General features: G+C 40.3%; 3 protein-coding genes and 1 pseudogene across 4 annotated transcripts; 1 reads left to right on the top strand and 3 right to left on the bottom strand.

Moving 5' to 3' along the window:
* Positions 1-380: 380 nt before the first annotated feature.
* LOC117590022 (ejaculatory bulb-specific protein 1) lies at positions 381-1,824 on the bottom strand. The gene is made up of 2 exons (XM_034282319.1): positions 1,748-1,824; positions 381-1,678 (listed from the first exon to the last, which is right to left on the bottom strand). The coding sequence occupies exons 1-2, from the start codon at positions 1,760-1,762 to the stop codon at positions 596-598; spliced, it is 1,098 nt and encodes a 365-aa protein (XP_034138210.1). The 5' UTR covers positions 1,763-1,824; the 3' UTR covers positions 381-595.
* Positions 1,825-12,482: 10,658 nt separating this feature from the next.
* Positions 12,483-18,635, bottom strand: LOC117584677. Of its 2 annotated transcripts, none has more exons than XM_034273718.1 (6): positions 18,574-18,635; positions 15,737-17,144; positions 13,855-13,978; positions 13,646-13,788; positions 13,242-13,589; positions 12,483-13,184 (listed from the first exon to the last, which is right to left on the bottom strand). In XM_034273718.1, exons 2-6 carry the CDS (start codon positions 17,112-17,114, stop codon positions 12,658-12,660), a joined length of 2,520 nt encoding a protein of 839 aa, XP_034129609.1. In that variant the 5' UTR covers positions 17,115-17,144; positions 18,574-18,635; the 3' UTR covers positions 12,483-12,657. The 2 variants fall into 2 exon arrangements, with proteins under 2 accessions (XP_034129609.1, XP_034129601.1); XM_034273710.1 differs by lacking the exons at positions 12,483-13,184; positions 13,242-13,589; positions 13,646-13,788; positions 13,855-13,978 and adding exons at positions 14,066-14,774; positions 14,830-15,174; positions 15,238-15,380; positions 15,440-15,572 and having other exon boundaries at positions 18,574-18,621.
* A 3,027-nt stretch (positions 18,636-21,662) lies between these two features.
* LOC117592210 lies at positions 21,663-22,751 on the bottom strand. The gene is made up of 4 exons (XM_034285822.1): positions 22,599-22,751; positions 22,238-22,539; positions 21,926-22,184; positions 21,663-21,871 (listed from the first exon to the last, which is right to left on the bottom strand). Exons 2-4 carry the CDS (start codon positions 22,418-22,420, stop codon positions 21,663-21,665), a joined length of 651 nt encoding a protein of 216 aa, XP_034141713.1. The 5' UTR covers positions 22,421-22,539; positions 22,599-22,751.
* Positions 22,752-23,439: 688 nt separating this feature from the next.
* LOC117592199 lies at positions 23,440-24,549 on the top strand (annotated as a pseudogene).
* The last annotated feature ends 249 nt before the right edge of the window (positions 24,550-24,798 follow it).

The raw sequence follows: 24,798 nt of genomic DNA, 5'->3' as shown, positions 1-24,798 counted from the left end.
CACTCTTCATGGCTCAATCGACTCGGCTATTGATGCTGATCAAGAATATATATACTTTATGGGGTCGGAAACTTTTCCTTCTGTGTGTTACATACTTTGTGAACAAATACAATATACCCTATTTACTCTTCGAGTACCGGGTATAAAAACCTGGTTTGACGAAAGTTACTGGACTTGGTGGTCCAGTCTTTTGAGAGTCAAAACTGATTAAAGTTTCAGAAAACTGGTACCCTTAATTTTTTCGGAACTCTTCTAGCAGATATTGGACATTCAAAATAGAGAATAAATGTTTAATTTTTTAACTGAAATAGAAACCAATAGACCGTTGGTGGATGGTTACCTTGCTCGTTGGTTTTTTGTTCATAATAATCACCTGGCACTTGGAATGCTTCTTAATTTTATTATTGGGTATTACAATTACAAAGCTTGGCCAAGACAAATGTTAATTTAACCCATACACGTGTCATTTCTTAATACTAAAATATTAATCCTATGCGTTAAACCATCGGTTCCATTTCTTTGCAATATCCAATTAATATCCAATATCCAACGAACAATTGTTCGTTACGGTGGTGGATGCGGCATGAATAATATTCTAACCGAACACATTCAGCCAGGGGTGTAGCAGCCCCAATAATCCCGTTGGTGGGGCTATTGAGCCGCCGACATCGAGAGTGATACTTCCTTGGACACCTGGTAGTCCCAAGCCGATTTGATGTCCTCTTCTTCCAGCTTTTGCTACAACGCCCGCCTCTGCAGTCGCTTCAGTTGATGTAGTGAGGCCAAACATGTTGCCCAAAGTTCCAAATATGTTTCCAAATGGGTTTGCGAATATGTTTGGGAATGGGATTCCAAATGGGTTAAGGAATCCAAAGGGGCCCAGGTTCCAACCGTTATTGCTTAAGAATCCTGTTCCTAAAAATCCCTTACGGCCAAAGAGTCCTGTTCCAAGGAAACCCCCGTTCCCGAACCAACCACCATTAACGGTTGGGACTGGGTGGGTCTGGATCCTGCCACGATTGATCCCCACAGATTTGTCGAGAGTAACGGCAGCTCCACCCAAGGGACTGCTCCTTTGAATTCCGATAGATCTATCCACAGAAATGCTAGGACCACTAAAGCTGTGCACCACTCCAGGCACTGGACCGAAAGGCAGATAAGGATATCCGTTTGGACCCAGTGGTCCAAAGGGTAGACCGTTTGGACCAAAAGGTGAAATAGGTAGTCCATCTGGACCAATAGGTAGGCCGTTGGGTGCAAGAGGTAGTCCATTAGCGCCAATAAGAACTCCACCAGCTCCAATACGGACGCCCTTCCGATAAAATGGCTTGAGATATGTAGGATAATCGTACCCTGGAATTCCGTAACTGTATGGGGAACGTGGGTTCTTGATAATGGTAATCAAATCACTTCCTTGACCTACGCCAGCAGAGATCCTACTGTACGGACGATAGGCTCCAATTTGAGCGCCAATGGCAGCAGCTTTGCCCGCTTGTATGGCTGTTGGATAGCCAGATGGAACTATCCCATGGTTGGTGCCGAACAGAACGTCTAGATAGCGCAAAGGTGCCAAGTGAATGGCTGCCAGGCCCTGAACTGCATTTTCGCCCTGGCGGGCCAACTCGGTAACAATAGCGTTGGAGCTCTTACAGAGCAAAGCCAGCCACAGGACGAGTATCTGCAAAATAACCAGGCACTATAGTTGGAATACTACATGGATAAGTACTATCTCGTAACAGTGGCTTACCAATTTTCGCGCCATAGCAGAACCGGAGAGACACAAGACTGATATTTTCAAACTTCTTAGATGTAGTTTTTATAGTAGAAGCACAGGGTAATTAGAATATAGATTGGAACTGTGATTATGCACAAGTAGACTGTAAAGTTAAGAAACCGTAAGAACCGTTAAGAAACCGGTGACATTTTTATAACTGAAGCGAATCATTAGAATAGGTCAGAATTTGCTTGAAATATTGAACAGCTATTTTGAGTTGATCTAGTGTACTTCAACAGTTTGCAATTTATACTAAATATTAATAAAAACGAGAAGGGACGTGTGAGACGCTTCTTACACGTCATAACTTATATACCCGGTGGTACTGAGTCTACATCTGCACCTTAGCGGTGTTTTGTCAAATTTTAAATTTGTTCTTCATCTGTCATCTACATCTACAAAACTTCTCAAACCAACACGCTCCGTTAGCTCGCCGCCCTTCCCTAGACCCACACACTGCAGGCTCGTGGTAGAGGCAGAGGCAGCGCCCGCACACAAAAAAAAAACAAATATAACCGCAGCTTACCCACCCGCAGACGGGGTGGGTTAAAAGTCGGCAGAGGCAGAGGCAGAGGGACAGCAGAGGCAGGGGCCGAGTGAAGCAGAAGCAGAGTGTGAATGAGAGAATGTGAAAAAAACAACAAAAGCTGCGGGACAGGGAGGGTTTAGCCACTGCAAATTACTTTCTTCATTTTGGCTATAATAATGATCCAATCGGATGATCTGATCTGGTTTAGTGATCTGATATATATGGCCATTCCCTACGGAATGGCGTTTTTAGTTTTCTTTTATCTTCAAAATTGTAGATTTGGGAGGTTTTCGCCCTTTTTCGGATGCGGAAGGTGGCGTGGCTCAGTTTTGAAATACACTTGTAACAGTGTGAGCATACAGTAGTCTGGATGCAAAATTTGGTGGCTCTAGCTTTTATAGTCTCTGAGATCCAGGCGCTCAACAGGACGGACGGACAGACGTATTTGAGTACAAATTTTACAACTTACATTTTTTCTATATGCGTCATATACATGTACAACTACTTTACTTCTCACGCCAATTCGCGCTTTTAGCTCGATCCTCTCCCATAGAGCCTCACACTGCACGAAGGGAAAGAATGGGGGCGGGACTAAATGTACTTGTATCAGTGCTATAACACAGCAGTCTGGAGGCAAAATTCGGTGGCTCTATACAGACTCGACAATTGATGCTGATCAAGAATGTAAGCACTTTATGGGGTCTGAAACGTTTCCATCTGTGCGTTACATACATCCACTTTTGTGCACAAATAAACAATTCCCTATTTACTCTTCGAGTACCGGGCTGAAAGCTGTTTAATTTTAGTTATCCCAAAACGTTTCTCCACCAGATATGTCAACTGGTATATGCTTTTTCCCATTTTCAATATTAACGACCCTCGACTAGTCGACGACCTCGACGAACTAGACGAGTCACTGTCAACCGCTCCAGCTTTATGAAACTCTTTCTGATTGTTGAAATAAAATCCCAAATTATATTTTCCAACATTTTTTTTGCCATTCCACTGTGCTGAAATTAAAATTACTTTTTCTATAAAAGTTTTCGATCTGACAGTCAAAGATTGACTTTATTGATTCTGTAAGTTTTAAAGTTATCTTTAATTTGTTCCCACATTCCAAACCACATTGTGCTCTGGGCCCACACAAAATTTCAAGTTTGTTATAGGAAAATATTTACAAACCGGCACCTTGGCACTTTAAAGGATGCTCCAAAGTATACAACAGCCAAAAAGAAAACCTGAATCACAGATCGAAGTAAACGAATGTAAATAGAAGGTTCTCTCCCAGACAGGGTGAGTTTCTTGTTTGCTTTTTTAAAGGATTTCCATTTTGAATAAGAGTTTTGGGGTGGAAACAAGATTTTAAGATGCAAACTCTAGATTCAAAGAAGTGACAAAAAAGTTTGAAGGTGAAGTGCGCGAGCTTCACTTAGCTACTTCAAGATACTGGTCCACTTGGCTTTGATAAGCGTCAACACCTTTCTATAAGATGGCACCAGAACGAAATTTCAAACTGCAACATTTGAATGTGTTTTTATTGACGCGGCCTCGGGGGGTCCGGATGTGTTGTCCTTTGGTCTTACCATTCTAATATCCGCCGGTGATAAGATGAATTATTGACAAAACTCTGGCAATGGCAGTGTTTCAGTGGTAGTTTCGTGCGTTGTCCGGCACTCGTTGATAACTGTGGCTATGACATGTCCTTCTCCATTTTCTTGTCGGCGGCAACGTCCGCCTATTCACTCTCTGAGTTGGCCGTTGATTTGATTTTGGTCTTTGGTGTTTCATTTTCTGGCCGCATCTAAAGAAGCCCTAATATCATTTATCTAATATTATTATTTCTACTTGCTTTGACTTTTATTGACTTTAATTTATGCTGATTTCTTTATAGTTATATATACGAGTATGTATGTATATATTTTTGCCGTAATTGTGTAATCTATTTTGTTTCCAGAATTCCTGCTGGGCCTTGGCATTGCTAAGCTATGCATATGATTACATTTAAAGCGAAGGTGAATGAACACTCTCATAAGAAAAAAATGTTGTTTGGGATCTTAAAATGAGATTATACAAAGTTAACTTCTTCCTGAAAAGCCAAGAAAAGCATTTTTAAAATAAATTTATTAGATAGTTATGTATATCCCGCACTAAGGCACTCAGACACACCATTAGCATAAAATGTATCCTAAAACGGCCCAACATTTGGCCTCACGCATATATCATAAATGTCAGTCCATTAGAACGAATGTCATTCTCGTCCTCTCTCCTTAGTATATGATTGCCAAAGTGCGAGACTGCGTGTCGTATGTAAATTAATACAAGTGGAGAATTGGGTACATTTGGTAAGAGGAGAAAACATGCAAAGGACATCAAAAGGGCACACGCAAGAGTTCAAGTTCGAGTCCGAGTCCTCAAGTGCTAATAAACTGCATGCACATTCCGAATGCGCGTTAATAATTTATTTTGGGCTAATAGACACCAGGATAAACATCATATGCAGGGAATTCATGTTCTTCTACTCTATCTTTCAACGTATCTGGATATCAATGGTAGTTTCTGGTTGGAGGGCTGAAACTGGAGGGTGTCACTACCCGTCGAGTTTCTGTCAACGTCAACCCTTTTTTTCTTAATTCCAGTCGTGAATTTATGGGACATATTTCCTTGTGTTTCTGGCCACCAGCAGCTACCAGCCACACTATCAGTTATTTTATGTATTTTAATGGAGGGCCTTGCGATGGATATCGGGGCAAGCGATACACTTCGTATTAGCTGGGCAACAGTTTCCCCGTCTTCTTACCAATTTTGGTGCTTGTTTGCATATCATCATGGCATACACACTAAATGTCCTTCCATTGTCTCTGAAATTTAATTAACAAAAGGGTCAATTGTCGCGTGTGGGCGGCGACCCTTTGCTTCCTCCCCTCATTCATATACGAGGGCTAAACGAACTGAAGGGCTCTCCTTTCTTTGTCAGCAAACAATATATTTGATTAATTTATGAATATTCGTGTGAAATTTGGTGTATTTTCTATTTATTTATGCCTGTATGGATCAACATTGCGTGTGGCCAATAAAAGTGCAACTTTAATAACAGACATACTTTGTAATTACACTTTTATCGTCCATAATTGTAATATAACGATAATGTAAGGTGCCATTCAGTTAATTGTGCAACTACAATTCGTCTAAATATTAGATAAATTGTGTACATGTATGTATGTATGTGTGTACATATTTATTTACTATCTATGTATGTATCTTTATTTGGATATATGATAGTTTAGCCCTTTAGTACAAGTGGTATTTCGAAAACGATTACAACAAGCAATGCTAGGATACACTATGTACTCATTCCTTAAAGAGTTTGTCATGTGATGCTTCCCAAACTATTTTCGAAATTAAATTAAAAGTCTGAAATATTTCCCACACACCTTTTGAACAGTGAAGCCGTTGGGACATTCTATTCTTTGCGTTTGTCCTACCAAGTTGACAAAAGTTTCGCATTCGTATAATAAAATCAATAAATGGTTTCTTACCTTTGCCAATGCCGTTTTGTTGGGGCTCTTTAAATGTGTTTGAATAGAGTTTTGATTTATTTTCATCGTATTGGGAAGAACATCTATAGAAATATGTACATGCACATGTACAAGTACAAACACTTATTCAGCCATGTGCTGCACTCTTAACTGAGTTTATCTTCTTACCTAAGCACCTCAATGCGGTGTCTGGCCATGCATTTTTCATGATACCTTTTAAAGCAAAGCAGGTGCGGGACATACTCGGGGTATAAGGAAAATAACTGGTTACTGTTATAGCAGAAAATCACCTCGGATAACGCTGCAGTCAAATCAAACCAAGATAGAAGCCAGGCGATGGTACACTCAACGACGCTGTCGCTGTCAGTGGAAAATGTTAGCCCTGTCGCATGGACCAGAGTGGAAATAGAAAATGTTCAGTTGTAGAGAGGGTAGGACATGAATAATAAATGCTCAAGCAACGTCCAGTTGGAATATGTGCTAAGCTGTCAGTAATTGGAGACACGCCAAGCACTTAGCCATACACTGACACCTCACACACAGTATCATAAGCTACACACAACCACAACGAACCCTTCTCTGTGAAAGCTTTCGCCACGGTAATTAACTTTACAAATCGCATGTGAGTCTGTGATTAATTATTCCCAAACCGGACACTCACACCCGCTCAAAGTCGCAAACCGGTCAGTTAACCCATTTCGGCCTCGATAAGGGTTGCACTAACAGCTGCAGAGGAGGCATTGGGGGGATATGTTCCCGAATTTTTGACATTTCACATTTCTGGATCACATTTGATGAATGTTTTCGCATAAGGCGTAAATTGAAACTATTCTTGACCATGGACCCGAAACTTGGCCCATTTGACCACATGCCACTTAGCACACGGCCTGGTCTGCGAACCACAGCAATCCTCTGCCACAATCGAAGCCCTTCGCACGTCACACATGTGTTGCCCAAAAAAGGGTTTTCCTATTGGGTCCGTTTTCTTACCGAGACATGCCAAAGTTTTGCATTAATTTTGACTCGGTCAACACTTCATTAATTACAGACCACTGCGTGGACGTATCCTAACGTCTTGTGGTCAAGGATATGTGCGAGTGTGTGCCAAAGTTTTAGTAAATGCTTATCGCTATTTTAAAAATTGGGTTTCCAACGGCTTTCCCCATTTCATTTGCGAGAATGCATGCATTTAAGGGCACGTACATCCTTTGCATCCTTTATGGAATCATCCTGTCATGTCAAGCCCTCGTAGTCAAGCGAAAGATCCTTTTAAATATTCGAATTTACTATTTTCACTAATACCTACCCAGTTCTCTTTGCCGCATGGTCGGTCCACTGATTGTTTATTCGCTTGGTAAACAGCTGTTCGGCTACAAGTCCTCAAGGCGGGAAGAGACCAAACAATAAGACAAAAAGGGGTAACTTAGGGTTGTTAACCCTGACAAGGTGAGCCCAAGCCGAAACCGAATCAAATGATACAGGGAATATACAATTAGGTCGCATGCAGTATTCAAGTCGTATGTGATTGTTGTGTAATATTTCTTTACGCTAAGGGTTAAAGTGTTTGCCATTGCCCTGTTTTAAAATTCGGAAGGCAAGTCAAAACACACGAAAAAACTTGCATTTAAAACCTCAAAAAGTGGGAAAACTTGCTTTGCCTTGAGAGGGAAAAGCAAGCAAAACCGTATTTAAGCCTGTTATAGTATGTGTGTGTGTCTGTGGTAGCATCTTTCTGTATCCTTCATCATTTGCAGCTCCGTTTGTTCCTGGTGCTGATGATGAAGAGGCACTACAGCTGCAATGTGAACTCTGAGTAAAAAAAGGTCGAAAAAATATATCCCCTTCCTTTTTAAAATGCAAAAACAACTGCCTGGGGATGCCCTTTAGTTTTTCCAGTGGAGAGGCAAAAAGTTAATGGATTGTTAGCTTGCGGTTTCCTTGGTATCTGCAATTAAAACGCGAGAATACGGTGCTCCGTCTTCATGGAGGATCCTTATATCCTCTTGTGCTTCGTTTGCAGTTAATGAAAATGTTATGAGTGTTTGTTACTCTGCTTCCACTAAATATTTCCCATAGGGTAGCATCTTCAAAATGTGTACAGGCATCTTACCATGCGAGTGAACGTATTTACCGAAAAGTTTCAGTTACTGGCTGGCTACTTCTCGCTCCTTCCGAAAATCGCCAAACTTTTTGCTACGCGAGATTTGGCCTGCTTGATTTCAGCCTTTTGAAACTCTTTCACGTACTCTCGTCCTTTGCAGTCCTTCTTACAATGTACGAATTACAAACATTATGAAATAATGATATCACTTCAGAGAGTAGGTGGTAGAGGAATTATGAAGCTCATGTACTTACATATGGAGAAAGCCGCACAAATATTTTGAGACCTCATCTTAATATATACATATTAAGTTAAGCGCCTTGAATATTGGGAAAATCTGAATTGTTCTGGGCTTTATTACTAAGAGTACACCCCACTTTATTAATAACTTAAGCCATAATTTTTTGAACTGTCAGGTTGCTTTAATAACGTATTTAAATTTATGAGCTTGTCATATTTCATTAAAAAAATCGATAGCCTACATTTAAAGTATCTCCAAGAAGAAAAAAAAAAGTGCTGTTAACAATGACCAAAGAACAAAGCAGGAAAAACAATAATTAAGGGACCAAAATGGTTAACAACCCCCAATTCTAACAGTGAAGTTCTTGGATGATGTGGTGCATGTACGAGTGTGGTCTTTTTTTACGTTTGATCAAAGGGAAAGAATGTAAAGATACAACTCCAGTCAAAAAATCAGCTTCAAATGTTAGAAAATATCCACGGACTTGCATCTGAAGAAAGTTAGGCAACTGTTTTACGACTTTACACACGCTAAATTCAACTACACAGCGGTTCTTCCATTTTACATTCGTATAAATCAATTTCGCAGTTCCAATTACATATAATGTATGAATGGCAAATTTTTCGAGTAAACAAAGTCACGTGCTGTTCAGTCAACATGTGAGCTTGTCCTTCGCCCTTCATTACGAAAATGCCCGAAGCACTCCTCTTTTCAGAATGTCACTGAGCTTCGTCCTTGTCGGTTTCGATTCCTTGGCCATTCAGGTCAGAAAAGGATTTTGGGGTCTCTGGTCACGACAGACGCATATGCTAATTAGGCAATTAATATTTGTGGGCGAGACAACTTAATTTATTTACCAAGAAAGCATATATTCTGCAATGAAATGTGATATTGGTCTTTGGTCCTTTTTCACTTCCATTTGGGTTCGAACGTGAGTGTGTGCGTCATGCGGTAAGACAATAAACTTATCACATGTTACCCATTGCTTGGGGCTAAAAACTTTTGCAGTCAGTTTGATTTGCGGTCGTCCTGGCTTTGTCCTGTGTACTGTGTCCCCACTCCTGTGCCTGCCTGTCAGGACACTGATATGCGACTCAGCCTCTAGTTCTATATCGCATGTTATTAAAGTATTTCATCAACTTTCGATGCACAGTCAGCAATAATATTTTCTTAGACACATTCTCGACTTCAAATATAGGAGGGGAGAAAGAAGTTCGGGTCTGCTTTGCGGTCACAGCCGGTTGGCTTAGTAGAGCGTGTAGTGTAGGACTCCTTCAAGACGCAAGAGAACTGCATATAGAAACTCGAGCTTTTGTAACTCGGGGCGACATTTGTCAGACGCCAGCTAAAGTAAAATGAGTTGAGTTGGGCTGCGGTTTTCTGACAGATTTGATTAAGTTTGTTTTCCTCAATGGGACAGCCAAGTGGACAGACGGGCAAAAAATATTTTCTATTAGTTTTAAGTGAATTTGCAGAAACATGTATTCGGTGTTCTAAAATACAACTGCTCGTGTTAGAGTAAATAATGAAATTTCTAGATTCATATTTGCAATTGTGTCGACTCTTATTTCCACACTGATTCGCAAAATAATTTAAAAATTTGAGGTTGTATTCTATTGGTTATCATAACTTAAACGCGCTTTCTCAATAAAGTATTTTTTTTTCATTTTTGCAGATATTTTATCTAAATGAATTTACGTACTTCAAGTATGGGGTCCTCATTTATATTGCATTTTTAACTACCCGGCTTAAATACATTTTCCCCAGAAGTTTGTAATAATCAAAAACAAAAACTAAAAACATAGACCGTGCCCCAATTCGTCTCCCCCTTGAGTATGTTTGGGCTGACGTTTCGGTGACTTTTCCACGGCGCTTCAACGTCTAATGTTTGGTTGCAGGAAAAAGGTATTTATGAACAAACCGGTTAATCCCGGCTAATTCTCATTGTCTAGTTGATAGGTTTCCAAACATAATGGCACGTGTGACAAGGAAAACAAACAAACTATTCAGAGCTGACCCCTACTGCTTGGGCTGACCACGGCTACAAATTGCGACAATGGGGGTATATTTAAATGATATTGTAAGTGCTGACCAATTTATGCTTGAGCGTTAATCTTTTTAAATGGTACGCAACAATTAGATTGACCTGAGGTCATTTAATAACCGTCTCAATCCGTACTGCGACAGGAAACCAGTTTTGGATAATACACTCGTAAGCACGCCCTTGCCTAGCACAAAAATCAACCACCAAGGCGAGGACGTCACTCGAAAATTGCTACTGGACAGGGGTCAGGGGTGATGCCAATTGGTTGCCTGACATTTTGAGTTGCGGTTTGTGCTTATACTTTACAATTTGTTGAGGGGCAAATGCAGCACTTGACATGTGCATGAGCCCTGAGCGGTTTGGTTGAATTTTTAGGGTGCTGCATCCTGATTCTCATGCAAGACTGGGAGGCTCACTTGTTTAAAATATATTATTTATAGATAACAATTTTATGCTAGTTTTATTGTAAACTCATTAAAATATATTCGATTAGGCGCACCCCTCTACCTACCTTTACTTCACTAGCACCCCAAGGACACCAACACTTCTGTCTGTGCATCCTTGCGCTTGATTACAAAGATTACAAAGCCCCACAAAAACACCTCCTTACTCCTGCCATCTGTAACAAAGCGGCTTTTGTGCCTTTTGGTTTGCTGCCAAAGCAACAATAGCAAAACAAGAATTACAGACATATGTAAGTATGCATGTATATTTGAAAGTAAAAAAAATGTATGTAGAATTGTTGGTTTTTATTTTTCCATGAACACTCCTATGATTTCAATGCTAGTCGGTAGTGTGGAACTCCAAAGAACTTTAGATTATTAAAAATGTTGCAACGGCAGGACGACAGCCTCGGATGCTCCTGGAAAATGTTGACATATCATAAATTAAAGTGACATGTCGCTTCAATTATTTTAGGTTTTTATTCCTGGCATTTCGTGAATGCCCAAGCTATAAAAATCTATCGTTCAGAAGTCTTTTTCGCGTTATCTATATGTATTTAGATTCGAGGTGGTCATGGGCGTCGCCGAAAAACGACAGGCCGTCTAAATCAATTGAATTTTATCCTAAGCAAAACCGACTCGAAAGAACACGTGAGGTTTCGCAAGATAAAAAATAGCAGATTTAAGTCATAACTAATCATAATGTTTTATTAAAGCTTACTCTGAAACGCAGTAAAATACATTAAAAGTCCAAACCCGATCCTTTTTCCGAAACCTTGAAAAATTACCCCTTTTCATTTGAACGTAAGCCAAAACCGCTTTTGGGGGAGCATTGAAATCTAATATTTAAGTTTAAATGTAATAAAAGTGTTCAAATAATTGAATTTTTCGTGCTGTACAGTGGTGTTTGTATCACAGTGGTATAACGCATCGATATGATCTTATATTTTCAAACAATTATTTCATTATGGCTAATGTCGCCCTCTAGCGGTAGTCCATCGCAGCTTTGCGTTTTGCAGTTTTATGCCGCATCGCCAAATTTATTCCGTTTAGCTTCCATAAAAGCAGCGCTAGGTGCCATGTATCTGAGCTGTTCCAGTATATTTGTGGTTGTGTAGTTGTGGTTGTGTAGTTTTAATTAAGTTATTTTGGTTGAGTTGTTCAATTTAATTTTTCATGTTGGACCGTGGCATTTGTATCACAGTGGTATAACGAATTAATGGTAATTGATCGTATACTTTCAAACAATTATTTCATTAAGGACAAATGTCTCATTCTTGCGGTAGTTCTTCGAAGCTTTGGTTTTTGCCAAATTTATACCGTCAAGCTTACCTAGCAACGCTAGGTGTCGTCATGTAGTTCAGCTGTAGATGTCATGTAAAAGTTTAAATATTTATTTACATTTTCAAATAATGCAAACAGATGCCAAATGTTGGAATTTAACAAATAAAACAATTTAAAAATAAGTCCATAAGGTCTTTTAATTGAATTTGATTTGTCACATGTAAATATAACTACACAGCGATGCGATAATTCACTGCACGAAGAGGCACAAGGGGAATGTTGGCTAAGCGTAGGCCCGGCAATTTCCAGTGCACAGCAAAAATCTTCTGCTTAATGGTGCTAAAGCCACACTGCAGGCATACAAAAAGCTTGGCAGTAAGCTTGCAGGCCAACTCGTGACGTTTGGTACCGGGGGTCCTGTGCAACTCGAACATCCTGCACATTCGATTTTGGCGAAATCGACCTGCCCCAGTAGGCGTTTTAGCATCCAATACTGCCTTAATCTCTCCATTCAACAGTTAGCTCAAGAATTTAACAAGCAACATTTTTATTTGTAGTCTCCTCTTCTGGAGAAAGGGCAGCAGGAAGGCCATATGTTCGGCCAGGTAGACTAGGCCAGGTAATAGAGGCGTCCTAGTTTATTTTATTAAGCAATTCATGAAGGTTTTCTCGACGTTTTTATGTATGTGACACATTGGCTTTCGTTTAGGTGTGACTTAAGAAGGCAAATAAAAGAGCTGAAACCCCCAATGATAGAGGCAACTGATGAGCCATTGCGCCATTGCAGCCGAGATTATTTAAGCTGATAATATACTGGGCTTCGTCTGGCGTTTGGCATTCTGCATCTGTACACGAGACCTCTCCAAATTTTTGAGCCTGCACGGAGAAAAATAAAGGGGGACAAGGCTCAAAGTCATAACCAGAGCAGGCATCAGTCAGATCATAACTATATGAACCCAATGCCGTTGACTGGCAGCTCTCATCATCCCTTAGGGGAGCGCTTAGATTTCGGAAAGGCAATGCAAGACTTCGGGATGTGCATACCGTAAAAGTTATTGGACTTACGGGCGAAACTTTTAGGTAGCGCATGCTCTGCCTGACCGGCATGTAGAGCGAATCCAGTCGATAGAAATTAATACTCCCCAAGCGCTCGAATTGTTTGAGAGAGTTCATACCAAACTCACTTATGGCTCCATTGGAGTAGCAACGTGGATTGGAAAGGCGTCTAGGAACTGGTGGAAATGTAAGGCTTTGGTGAAATCCTTCAATGTGAAGTCAAGAGATCTTACCCTGCCGAATGCGTGTAATGACAGGATCACCACACTCCTCAGGTGGCTTCTCAGTGTTCAGAACAAACAAATCTTTACTGGGGTCTCTAACAAAGTCGTGAAACCTCACTAAAGCACCACCACCATAGTAAAGGAAATGCAAGTTTGGAAGACTCTTCCCAAGGCGAACTATATAATTCTGGCAGTAGTCATAGTCATGCTCATTTACGAAGGATGTTGGGCTTGGGACTAGCAGAGCAATTAGGGAACGACCGCCAAGATTGTCGGCGACTCGGTCCTCTCCAAGTAATTCCTCCACTCTGGTGCTTAACGTATTCAGAATCAGCGGGAGATTGAAGCCAGTCGGATCTATGAGACCAATGGTAAATCACACGTTTCTAAACTAAATGTATGCGAGAACTTACGCCAGTAGTGTGATGTTGAGTTCCATTCCTCATACACATTGATAATGTAGTCCGTGGTATTAACAAGAACCGAGGCATCGGAAGCTGCAAAAACTGTTACCTTGCTGGCATAGGGGTGTATGTTTGCTCCCTGCAGTACGTACCTACAATGATTTATTCAGTTATAAATGAATAAATATAAATAAATATCACAGCAAGCCAAAACTTACGCTACGTAGTCCACCACCCAATTGTAGGGCCAATACGTATCGACGAACACATAGATATTCGCTATTACTGTTGTCATATTGGAAACATCAGACCCTTGCTGAAACGGAAAACTGTCCATTATCGCTGAAAATGAAACAAAGAACAAAAGCAATTAGATGCACTTCCTTTAATGGGCTTTACTACCGGGAACAACTGTAGAAATGAAAATGGTTTGCATAGTTCTAGCTGGGGAATTTATTCTACTTCACTGGAACATACAACTAATAATTAAAAAAATATAGGATTAGTATAAAACAATACGATAATTAACCCCACGGTTAGGGACGGGAATGTAAATTTTGAACTCTGCCACTGTACCACTAATACAACTACGTCGGCAACTATTTCAATAGCTTTTGCAAAATCAATGCGATGATGATTGTCAAAAGACTGCCTGCGAGTCCCGAGACGCTGCTGTAGCAGCCCATATTGGTCATTGCCACAATGTAACGCCATTGATCAGGTGTCTGGCATGCTTCCTGTGTGCAAGATGTGGTGTTGGTGGTGGCCTGGACTGACAAAAACAGATCAGGACACTGTGTGATGGTGTAGTAGCCGTTACAAGCGCTGGAAAGGTCATATGAAAAGCTGTTGCCGGAAATCTGAGTGCAGCTCTGATCTATGGTGTTTGGGGTGGTCGAGCTTGTCGTTGAGTTCTGCTGTGGCCACTGATAGCTGCGTGAAGTACAGATAGTGTAGCTCCCACCATTCTGAGTCTGAATAGTCAGGAGGCGGTTGGAGCCAGTGCCGAAGAAATAGTTGGCTGACACCCGATAGAAGTTGACCATGCCAGGGCCAACATACTGGGCCGTTTGATCAGTGCCCCAGCTACTTGTGATCCAGGTTGATCCGCAGCGTGGATTGATGATGCGACGAGGTACTGTAAAAACAAACATTATTGCGACAAGTCAATCGCTACGAAACAAGGTTTTTACTTTTAGCAATGCGCTTCGCAACTGGTCCTGCTGAACTGGCCACTGTACTACCCAAGGTTAGTGAGAACAAATCCTGCGTGGGATCGCGTACAAAGCTTGCAAAACGTTGAATGCTCCCACCACCATAATATATGAAACGCAGATCGGGAATCTGCTCTTGAATGTACTGAATTTCCGAGGTAGCGTAAGATGAGTCACCATCGTTAATGGTTTGCTGATTTGGTATGATCAGAGCCACCAAAGAATGACCGCTCAGACTTGAATTTGTCTGCTCCGCGTTCATAAGGTTCTGGGTAATGTTCTGAATCGTACGTAGCACATTAGGTAGGTTTAGACCCTGGGCATCTGTAGAAGGAACCAAATAATTTTAGAATTCTTAGTCCAAATACCATGCCAGTAATAACCTACATGTCGCCTGTGTTGTCACATTCCACTGTTGGGAGACATCTGTGATGTAGTGTGTGGTGTTTACAATCACTAACCCATCCTGAGCCGACAATAAAGTAACTGTGCTAGCATAGGGATGGATATTAAGCTGTTGCATAATATAGCTGAAAGAGACCATCCAATAACAATAACAAGTTGATAGAGCAATGGAAATTCAACTTACAACACATAGTCAACAATGGAGCTGTACTGCCAAGAGGTATCCAGAAAAATATATAAATTGGTCATTGGAGTAATGACATCCGTCAAGTCCAGACTGCTGGTCGCCGTGCAGGAAACATCATTCAAGGATTGCGCTGATTCAATGAGAAAGAAAAGGGGTAGTCCAAAAGGACAGTAACGCAATGCAGTGCATGCATTCTATTAATCTCGCAATAATCCATTGGTTATTTTTAATGATAAAATGTATATGAAAGACAGTGTGGTTCCGCGATAGTATTAAAAGATCAAGATTACTTACGCACATACGTCACCAGGGAAAGGGCGGCGGTTGAAGCAAATTGAGTGATTGCAAGCGGCTGGAGGGTGACTCGTAACTGCATTTCCCTATCCAGAACCTGTGCGAAGGCACTTGTCTGCTCTGTCATTTCTGTAGATGGTGCCACATTAGGAAACTGGCTTTGCCGACTGCAGGCGTTGACTCCAGAGCTTAAAACCCCATTTGTGGAGTAGTACATTCGGAGTAGCTGGGACAATTTTAAACTAGACGCTTGAGTTCTCCAGTTTGCCACATTTTTGGCAAGAATCAAGCCATCAAGGCCTCCGCGAATCTCGGCATCAGTAGCTTCGAGATTGGTGCGCTGCGACAAGAAATACCAATGCGGCAGAACCGTGTCGTTCCAGCCGCCAGTGGCGCCGACAGAAGCTGCATTGTTGGTAGACACCGGCACCTGGACAAGTGTCACTTCGGCCAAATCTCCGGCCAGAGTAGCTGCCCAACGATTGTCAATGCTGTTACTTGTTTGGGACTGACTTCTTCCTCGCCCACGTCGTTGGCTGGCCAGGGCCAACAATGTGTTTAGCTGTACTGTCTGCTGTTGAACGCCCGCCGCTATTCCAGCTATTACGGTGCCTGCGGAAACGGTTCCCCAGGGGGTACGAACAAGACCATCTTCAATGGGACACTGGCTGGTGCCTTCCGAACCCGAATAAGCCCAGTCGGACTCGTAGTCCATTTCTCCAAGCTGCACATATTTTGAATCGGGAATGGCGGAACGTCCCCGCTTTGGACGAGTGTCTCCACTCAACAACTCAACATCGCCAATAAAATTGTTCTCATCGTCGGCCTTCGCTGACCGCGGCAGTCGGTGCGCCCGATACTGGGAGAGTTGATTACATACGCTATTCTCATCGCCGCGAACCCGCGTGTCAAAGGTGCTAGAGAGCATAAAGTGAAGAGAGCATCGTTCCACACTGGTTAGTGAGTTGTTGGGGAAACTGTTGGCATTGCCGGGGATGAGGCGCGAAAGCAAAATGCGAAACTTGGGAAACTGGAAGCCAGTAGGACTGTATGGTATTACACCATCCACGGCAGTCACACCGGGGGCCTTCTTAATGCCGTCTTGACGAAATCGATGGAGCAAGGACACTGCCACAGTTCTAATGTCTGCCTGTACGCCTGACGTGGGGTAGCTGTTTTCTACCTTTTCGATCAGCGAAATGAGCGTATCCATATTGGCTGGCAGTCGATTGTCTCGATTCATGAAATACGATGTATTGTAGCACTCCACGAGTGACGGTGGTATCTGCAACATGGCATTTTCCTGTGCCTGCACAACCCCCATTAAGAGGGTCAGAACTAGGCAGAGGACTGCTGCCATGAAATTTTTGAGCATCATGGTGTGTGTATTTCGTTTTCGTTAGGAAACCTAGAACAAATTTACCTCAATTAAGCTCTTGATTGGTTTTACAATTACTTGTATGTATGTATGTATTTAAATGTTTATATGCATTGTTTTAAGTAAGTCGAACCGGTTAAACGTTTGCCTTCTTAAGTTAACCCTGACCCAAAAACTGAAACTGAAATCCAGTCCGAAATTCTGATATCGTTACCCTGCCAGAGGCTCATTAGTTTTGTAATTTGGAAGTATTTTAGACATTCCTCGAATTCCGTATCGCTGAAGCCTTATCAGCAAACAGTCTAAGCTTTTAGGTGTCTCAATGTTTACTTATTGTAAAAGTTACTAATCGGTTGATACATGACTAATAGTTGGGTATTTGTGAAATGTATTTGTGTAGATAGAACGTTTGCTATCTGCTGGTATACTGAGCTTTCCATAAATACATATCCTCGAGATTATTGAAGGGAAGGTGACGTCATGTCCCGATGTGATATCTACCCAAAAATACAACACTGTAGACGAGAATGAGTCAAGTGCAGATCATATATATGTACATATGTACATTCGTATGTAAGTACAGTGGGGAGCAATGATGAGACATGTTCACTATAACTGACTTTCGTCGCCCATAACTTAAGACATTTCTCAAAACAATCGAAGCAGGTTTAATGAATTTATTAAATAGTGCCCATGTTGTACCTGAGACTAAAGAAACAATAACTAGAAATTGTATATTTTATTGTGTAGCTTACTGAAAATGGCTATAAGATATCTAAAAATGCTGAAAAACTTGGCATTAGCCAATCGGTGGTGATCATAGTGGAAAATATGCGAAATTTTGTCCCGAAACTGCAAGTCCAATGTACGAAAAGTGCAAAATTGAGTACATGCGAGTCGTTTTGGCTTGCGAGCTGTTTTCATTGCCAGTTTGCTAAGAATACAGTTACACGAAAAAAATTGGTGTGCTTTCCTTTATTCGTTTAGAAGTTTTGGGCGACGAAAGTCAGTTATTGTGAACATTTACTCATCATTGTTCCCCACTGTATGTACATAAGTATGTACTATATACGAGATCCAAAACGAATTTATGTACTCTTTTCCTTTGCATTGCTGCCTCATATTTATTGCCATTGCCATTCAACAGATATTACTGCGATACGGGAAAACTATGCATACACAGGAAAATGAGTCAGGTCCCGCGCCCCAATTTACGAACTCACTACATATACGCGAACACACTAGAATTTACGCCACTGTGATTAGATAACAAACTTGTAGCAACTCTCAACTTTTAGTTTTCGAGGTAGTGTTAGCAATTTTTTGTAGCTGATGGTTTAATCCTTTATTTTCTCATACACCCTAACACAGTTCACGCTTTTATTAAATATTTCCTTTTTTTTTGGTTCTCACTATTTCGAGCTTTACATTTTATCTCCCGAGCGCTTTTCAGCATTACCTTGTTCCACCTGTTGATCTGTTCGGACTGTAGTTAAATTTTTGAGGAAGTTATAGCCTTGCCCATGTGCCAACTGTGGTAATCTTTGGGGCGAAGCTTATCAGTTGTGGTTATCTACAAATACTAATATTAACGATAAGATATGGGCCGTTTGGAACTGGGTGAATATTTTGGAGCAAAAGGTATTTTTTCAGATTTTTCAAATAATGATTTATTTTTTCACTTTTCAAATTTGAAGAATTGCGCGCCGTATCGACAAAGTCGGACCCGTCACAACTATTATTTCCAATTCTCAGCCGGTATATCTGTACCTATTATTTTTTTTCGAAGCTTAAATTTTAGATTTCAAATTTTATCTATATGTCCATTCCAGAGTGTGAAATGTGCAAAAAAGAAAAAAAAGCTACAAAATAAATTTCTTCATTCTATGGCTATAATAATGATCCAATCTGATCCAATCAAAAAAATGTTTTGAAAATGTTCGAAAGTCGGAAAAAGTATCTAAAGTATTTATTGTCGATATAGATTTTCAAAGTACACGGCGGGAGTAGAATGTAAATAGTAAGAATCTTAAATCTTAAGAGGCATCTTCAAGGCAAAAAGGCAATGTACATACTTGATGTCAAGCAATAAAATTGAGAGGCAAAATAATCGATAATCAGTAATCAGCTTTCGAATAGCAACATGGATCTGAGGACACTGAAGACTACCTTCCTTGATCTGGACATTTTCCGAGGACGAGGAAGGGACATCACCCCAAACCATAACCCAACCATAAAGATAAATCCACTGGCCAATGTGCCAAGACACAGACCCGACAGGCTGTTAGTCAAATGTTTTACGACGATTTGGATTCGAAACTATCAAATTTTAAATAGGAAGGGTGCTTGGACGCACCGTTTACAACTTTGCCAAGGGCGCAAATATTCCTTGGGACGACCTTGCTGCTCCACCAATCAAAGAATCCTGCAGTTGTTATTCCCAGACACATGCAAATTCTCAAAGATTACTGATGGCCTTTGAGTCATATTTTCAAACTGAACGGAATGTGCAAAGGTTATTGTTAAATGGGTTTCCACACATATACATATATTTACATATGTATGTACATAGTATATGATTTATAATACTCACATGTATAGACAAGCGACTGTCCTGGTTTCTTTCCTGCAGATATGGGTTTAATCAAAGTTATCGAAGCTTATTTCGTTGATTGTCCTCCTTCTTCGTTAATGTAAGAACCGCCAATCCCACTAAAAGCAATCTCCTGCGTGGATACATTTCGCATTCACTGTTTTATTAACCTTTTATTCAATTTTCACATATGTTCAAAAAGGTAAACAAAGCCAAACGGCTTCCTAAGAACTGAAAAGTGTAGCCGTACGGAAAGCGGTTTTCTCCTTTGGTCACACTCTGCCGCTAGAAAAATATATTGCACTGTTTGCTAGCAAACGTGTTTTTCGATCTGAGTACTAGGCTTTAAATTTAATTTGGAAACATTCCAATAAAAGGAAGTCTTGATTATCAGTAAATTTTGTGGAGAATTTTATAATGAGAATCCTGAGAATCCTAACTAGCTAGGAATATTAATTATAATAGCAAAATCGAGGAATACGACTTAAGATTGCTTAAATTGCTTAAATAAACTTGCATTCAACTGCTTAAAAAAAATTGTAAAGGATCTTTTATCATAATTAATAATTAATATAAATTTTTGTAAAATACATACGACGTACATATGTACATATGTATGTACATACAATTATGGGTTTAAATTCGTATGGGAAATGCGAAATTCCACTTTAGTCTAACGAGCTTTCGTGCACATTTGTAGAAGTCTAGCTCTTTAAAGTCTTTAAAGTTCGAATAATATTTCAGATCTTGATTTTGCGGTCAGATTTTTGATCATGAGGGACGAACTTAAAATTTATGCAATAGTGCATTGTCCGATATGCCTCTAAGAAGAATTAACCAACGAATGCCCCTTTTTTGTGTCTTTGCAGAAGAGGATAACTCTTCCGCCTCCACAAGAGCTACAATCATAAACACCCAGCTGCTCGTAAACAAAGATATGTATGTAAATACGTGTGTAAATGCGTGTGCATATGTAAGTGTATGAATTTAATGTATAGTAAATTATTAATCTTTCTAATATAATTATATATTCAGTATTTAGCGTTCTGGCTAGCTAGTAATAAAAACAGAAACTCAAAATCGAGGAATATAACTTCCGATCAACAGAAAATGTTCAACCTATTTGTTTATTCGTTATTTTCTAAAAAATCTAATAAACCAGAGACCAGTTCTGAAAGTTAACCAACTATATAGAAAACTGATTCAACAGTTGGATATAATTTTCATATTCATGGCTGAAGCCGGCTGGTCGGCAATCCGGGTGAGTGACGCATGTATTGATGTGTTGCCGCTTACACATCGATGACCCGTAGGGGTATATATGTACATATCAAAAATAGGTACGAAATGGGTCAATGCTGATCCTATGCGGACCTCCGAAACAAAAGCAAAACCTCTAGCAACAGATTCGCACTTATTCGTGTGAAGTCAAGACAAGTGCGGTTTCGAGCGATACAAAATAACAATGCATTCATTTGCATTTATTCTTGTGTCTTACACGTACACAGACTCTTGCATAAGCTGCCTGGGGTACACTTACCGCAGACTCAGCGGTGACGTTTCGCTTATATGACAAATCGGACCCATCTATGTACATATATTTTATATGGTTAATAATCTAGTGTTCATAAAATTAGTAATGCCAGCACAATTAAGAAATTTTGCGGTCAAGTTCTTTAGTCAGATATAATGGGCCTATTTATTATTATAGTCTTTAAAGTTTGAATAATATTTCAGATCTTGATTTTGCGGTCAGATTTTTTATCATGAGGGACGAACTTAAAAATAATCCTTGGTTGATCAATCAGCCAACAAAGGTAAAACTCCTGTTTAAAGAGGTAATATCGTAATTCGGAGAACGCAAGGAACTCGACGACGACGTAATCAAGACTCTAGACGCACGGCTCTGAGTTTTCACGGAGACATAACCGAAGACAAGCGACCCGCAAATTCGCTCAGACAGATAAGTTCAGGAAGTTGAGGAATCGCATGTCCAATAGCATCGGCACCGCGCTTTCGTTTCCAATTTCGAATGCACTTACATCATTATGAACCAGCTTTCTCTTTTTAGCAGGAGTTTTCGAAGTCCTAATGAGCTGTTCCATTTTCTCACCCATACGTCTAACATTGCCCCGATTAGCGCATTCGTCATCTTCCTCATCATCAATATATAAAAAATTGGATATTAATTTGATGCGGGTTGATATATTAGTCTTACCTTCATCTGTGGTTGTGACCTCATCCTGGTCGGTCTTGATGTTGTGCAATTGCAAACTGTTGGACATTTCCGGACGTGCCTTTGGACGAGACTCAACCACGCTGTCTGCCATATCATACAAGTCACAGATCACGGCCACTGCATCTTCTAGAGCTGTGAGTGTGTCCTGATACAGCGAGCCTTTGCCGCTGGCATTTGAATCCTCTAACCTGTTATTGGTAATCTTTTTACGAATGCAGCTTTTCCAGTCTTTCCATACCTATCAACATCCAAGTGTGATGACGGAATATAGGGCGATTGCTCGGCACTTACTCTCTTCCACTCACAAGCTTCTTTCACAGGCGGGCCCACGCTATTTAGTTCCTTTGAAAGGCGCTTCCATGCAGCCTCCGCAGCCAGTTTATCACCCTTGATGTAATTTTTGGCTATCATTGGGTGCCTCTCCATAAAGGCGATGAATATGGCATCTTGCTGTGCAGTTCTATGCTTGCCCATGGCTAAGCTGGGATCACTTCACGGGGCTATGACAGTGTGGTGCGGACTTCCAGCTTTCCCACTCAGCTGCACTCCTTTTACTTGGTGGCGGTGAAGTCGAAGACGTTGGGGGCCAACATCTTTATACAAAGTAGTACGTAAGTAAATTTATGTATTAAGGTTGTTCATCATTACTTACATTTTGCGTGGGTTTCTTATTAGTTTTCTTTTAGTTCCTTGAACGCCGTGGTCACGAATCTGTATTTTTAGGTATTGAAACAAATTGAAGTCACTTTTAACCCCATTTTAACTCGTTTTTCCACAAAATTAAAAAGTTAACAATTTTAGTTTTCTTTTTATATTAAAATAAGTGTGACCGCGGATTAATCAATAAAATATACTGCAAAACCCTCAAAAATATAATAAAATATACCTTAAATACCTTATTTTAATAATATATCATAAATATACTGCAATCTTAAATCGTATTCCTTGATTTTGCTATTATAATTAATATTACTAGCTAGTTAGGATTCTTTTGCTAGCAAACGTGTTTTTCGATCTGAGTACTAGGCTTTAAATTTAATTTGGAAACACTCCAATAAAAGGAAGTCTTGAATATCAGCAAATTTTGTGGAGAATTTAATAATGATTAGAGTAAAATTACAGTTTTAGCACTGAATCCTAACTAGCTAGTAATATTAATTATAATAGCAAAATCGAGCAATACGATTTAAGATTGCGGTATATTTATGGTATATTTTTAAAATAAGGTATATAAGGTATATTTTAATATATTTTTGAGGGTTTTGCAGTATATTTTATTGATTAATCCGCGGTCACACTGATTTTAATATAAAAAGAAAACTAAAATTGTTAACTTTTTAATTTTTTCATTAAAAAAAAAATCTGTGGGGAACATAACCTCTACGCCAGGTAAGTATTGGAGCAAAGCTGTAACAAGTTACATATTACGACGTGGCGATTTCCCCCTTGTAAAGGCGGGTGGCCAAATAATTCCCCTCTACCCAAGGGTAGTGCGGTAACTTAAAACCTCAAAAAAAAAACAAAAAAAAAACTTTTTAATTTTGTGGAAAAACGAGTTAAAATGGGGTTAAAAGTGACTTCAATTTGTTTCAATACCTAAAAATACAGATTCGTGACCACGGCGTACAAGCAACTAAAATAAAACTAATAAGAAACCTACGCAAAATGTAAGTAATGATGAAAAACTTTAATTCATAGTTTTACTTACGGACTACTTTGTATAAAGATGTTGGCCCCCAACGTCTTCGACTTCACCGCCACCAAGTAAAAGGAGTGCAGCTGAGTGGGCAAGCTGGTAGTCCGCACCACACTGTCATAGCCCCGTGAAGTGATCCCAGCTTAGCCATGGGCAAGCATAGAACTGCACAGCAAGATGCCATATTCATCGCCTTTATGGAGAGGCACCCAATGATAGCCAAAAATTACATCAAGGGTGATAAGCTGGCTGCGGAGGCTTCATGGAAGCGCCTTTCAAAGGAACTAAATAGCGTGGGCCCGCCTGTGAAAGAAGCTTGTGAGTAGAAGAGAGTAGGTGCCGAGCAATCGCCCTATATTCCGTCATCACACTTGGATGTTGATAGGTATGGAAAGACTGGAAAAGCTGCATTCGTAAAAAGATGACCAATAACAGGTTAGAGGATTCAAATGCCAGCGGCAAAGGCTCGCTGTATCAGGACACACTCACAGCTCTAGAGGATGCAGTGGCCGTGATCTGTGACTTGTATGATATGGCAGACAGCGTGGTTGAGTCTCGTCCAAAGGCACGTCCGGAAATGTCCAACAGTTTGCAATTGCACAACATCAAGACCGACCAGGATGAGGTCACAACCACAGATGAAGGTAAGACTAATGTATCAACCCGCATCAAATTAATATCCAATTTTTTATATATAGATGATGAGGAAGATGATGAATGAGCTAATCGGGGCAATGTTAGACGTATGGGAGAGAAAATGGAACAGCTCATTAGGACTTCGAAAACTCCTGCTAAAAAGAGAAAGCTGGTTCATAATTATGTAAATGCATTCGAAATTGGAAACGAAAGCGCGGTGCCGATGCTATTGGACATGCGATTCCTCAACTTCCTGAACTTATCTGTCTGAGCGAATTTGCGGGTCGCTTGTCTTCGGTTATGTCTCCGTGAAAACTCAGAGCCGTGCGTCTAGAGTCTTGATTACGTCGTCGTCGAGTTCCTTGCGTTCTCCGAATTACGATATTACCTCTTTAAACAGGAGTTTTACCTTTGTTGGCTGATTGATCAACCAAGGTTGATTTTGAGTTTCTGTTTTTATTACTAGCTAGCCAGAACTCTAAATACTGAATATATAATTTTATCAGAAAGATTAATAATT

Source organism: Drosophila guanche, unplaced genomic scaffold, assembly GCF_900245975.1.
Source record: "Drosophila guanche unplaced genomic scaffold, DGUA_6, whole genome shotgun sequence".
In the NCBI taxonomy this organism is placed as follows: Eukaryota; Metazoa; Arthropoda; class Insecta; order Diptera; family Drosophilidae; genus Drosophila; species Drosophila guanche.
The sequence above is the reverse complement of the archived record's forward strand: the minus strand, read 5'-3'. Positions and strand labels throughout refer to the sequence as shown.

What these genes read in the sequence shown, in the direction of transcription:
- LOC117592210 (XM_034285822.1), bottom strand. Translation starts at nt 22,420, where the DNA reads ATGGGCAAGCATAGAACTGCACAGCAAGATGCCATATTCATCGCCTTT. An exon ending in AAGCTTGTGAGTGGAAGAGA is followed by an intron (nt 22,185 to 22,237) that starts GTAAGTGCCGAG and finishes GGATGTTGATAG; the next exon opens with GTATGGAAAGACTGGAAAAG. An exon ending in GGTCACAACCACAGATGAAG is followed by an intron (nt 21,872 to 21,925) that starts GTAAGACTAATA and finishes TTTTATATATTG; the next exon opens with ATGATGAGGAAGATGACGAA.
- LOC117584677 (XM_034273710.1), bottom strand. Translation starts at nt 17,114, where the DNA reads ATGATGCTCAAAAATTTCATGGCAGCAGTCCTCTGCCTAGTTCTGACC. An exon ending in TTCCCTGGTGACGTATGTGC is followed by an intron (nt 15,573 to 15,736) that starts GTAAGTAATCTT and finishes TCATTGAATCAG; the next exon opens with CGCAATCCTTGAATGATGTT. An exon ending in TGTGACAACACAGGCGACAT is followed by an intron (nt 15,175 to 15,237) that starts GTAGGTTATTAC and finishes TTCCTTCTACAG; the next exon opens with ATGCCCAGGGTCTAAACCTA.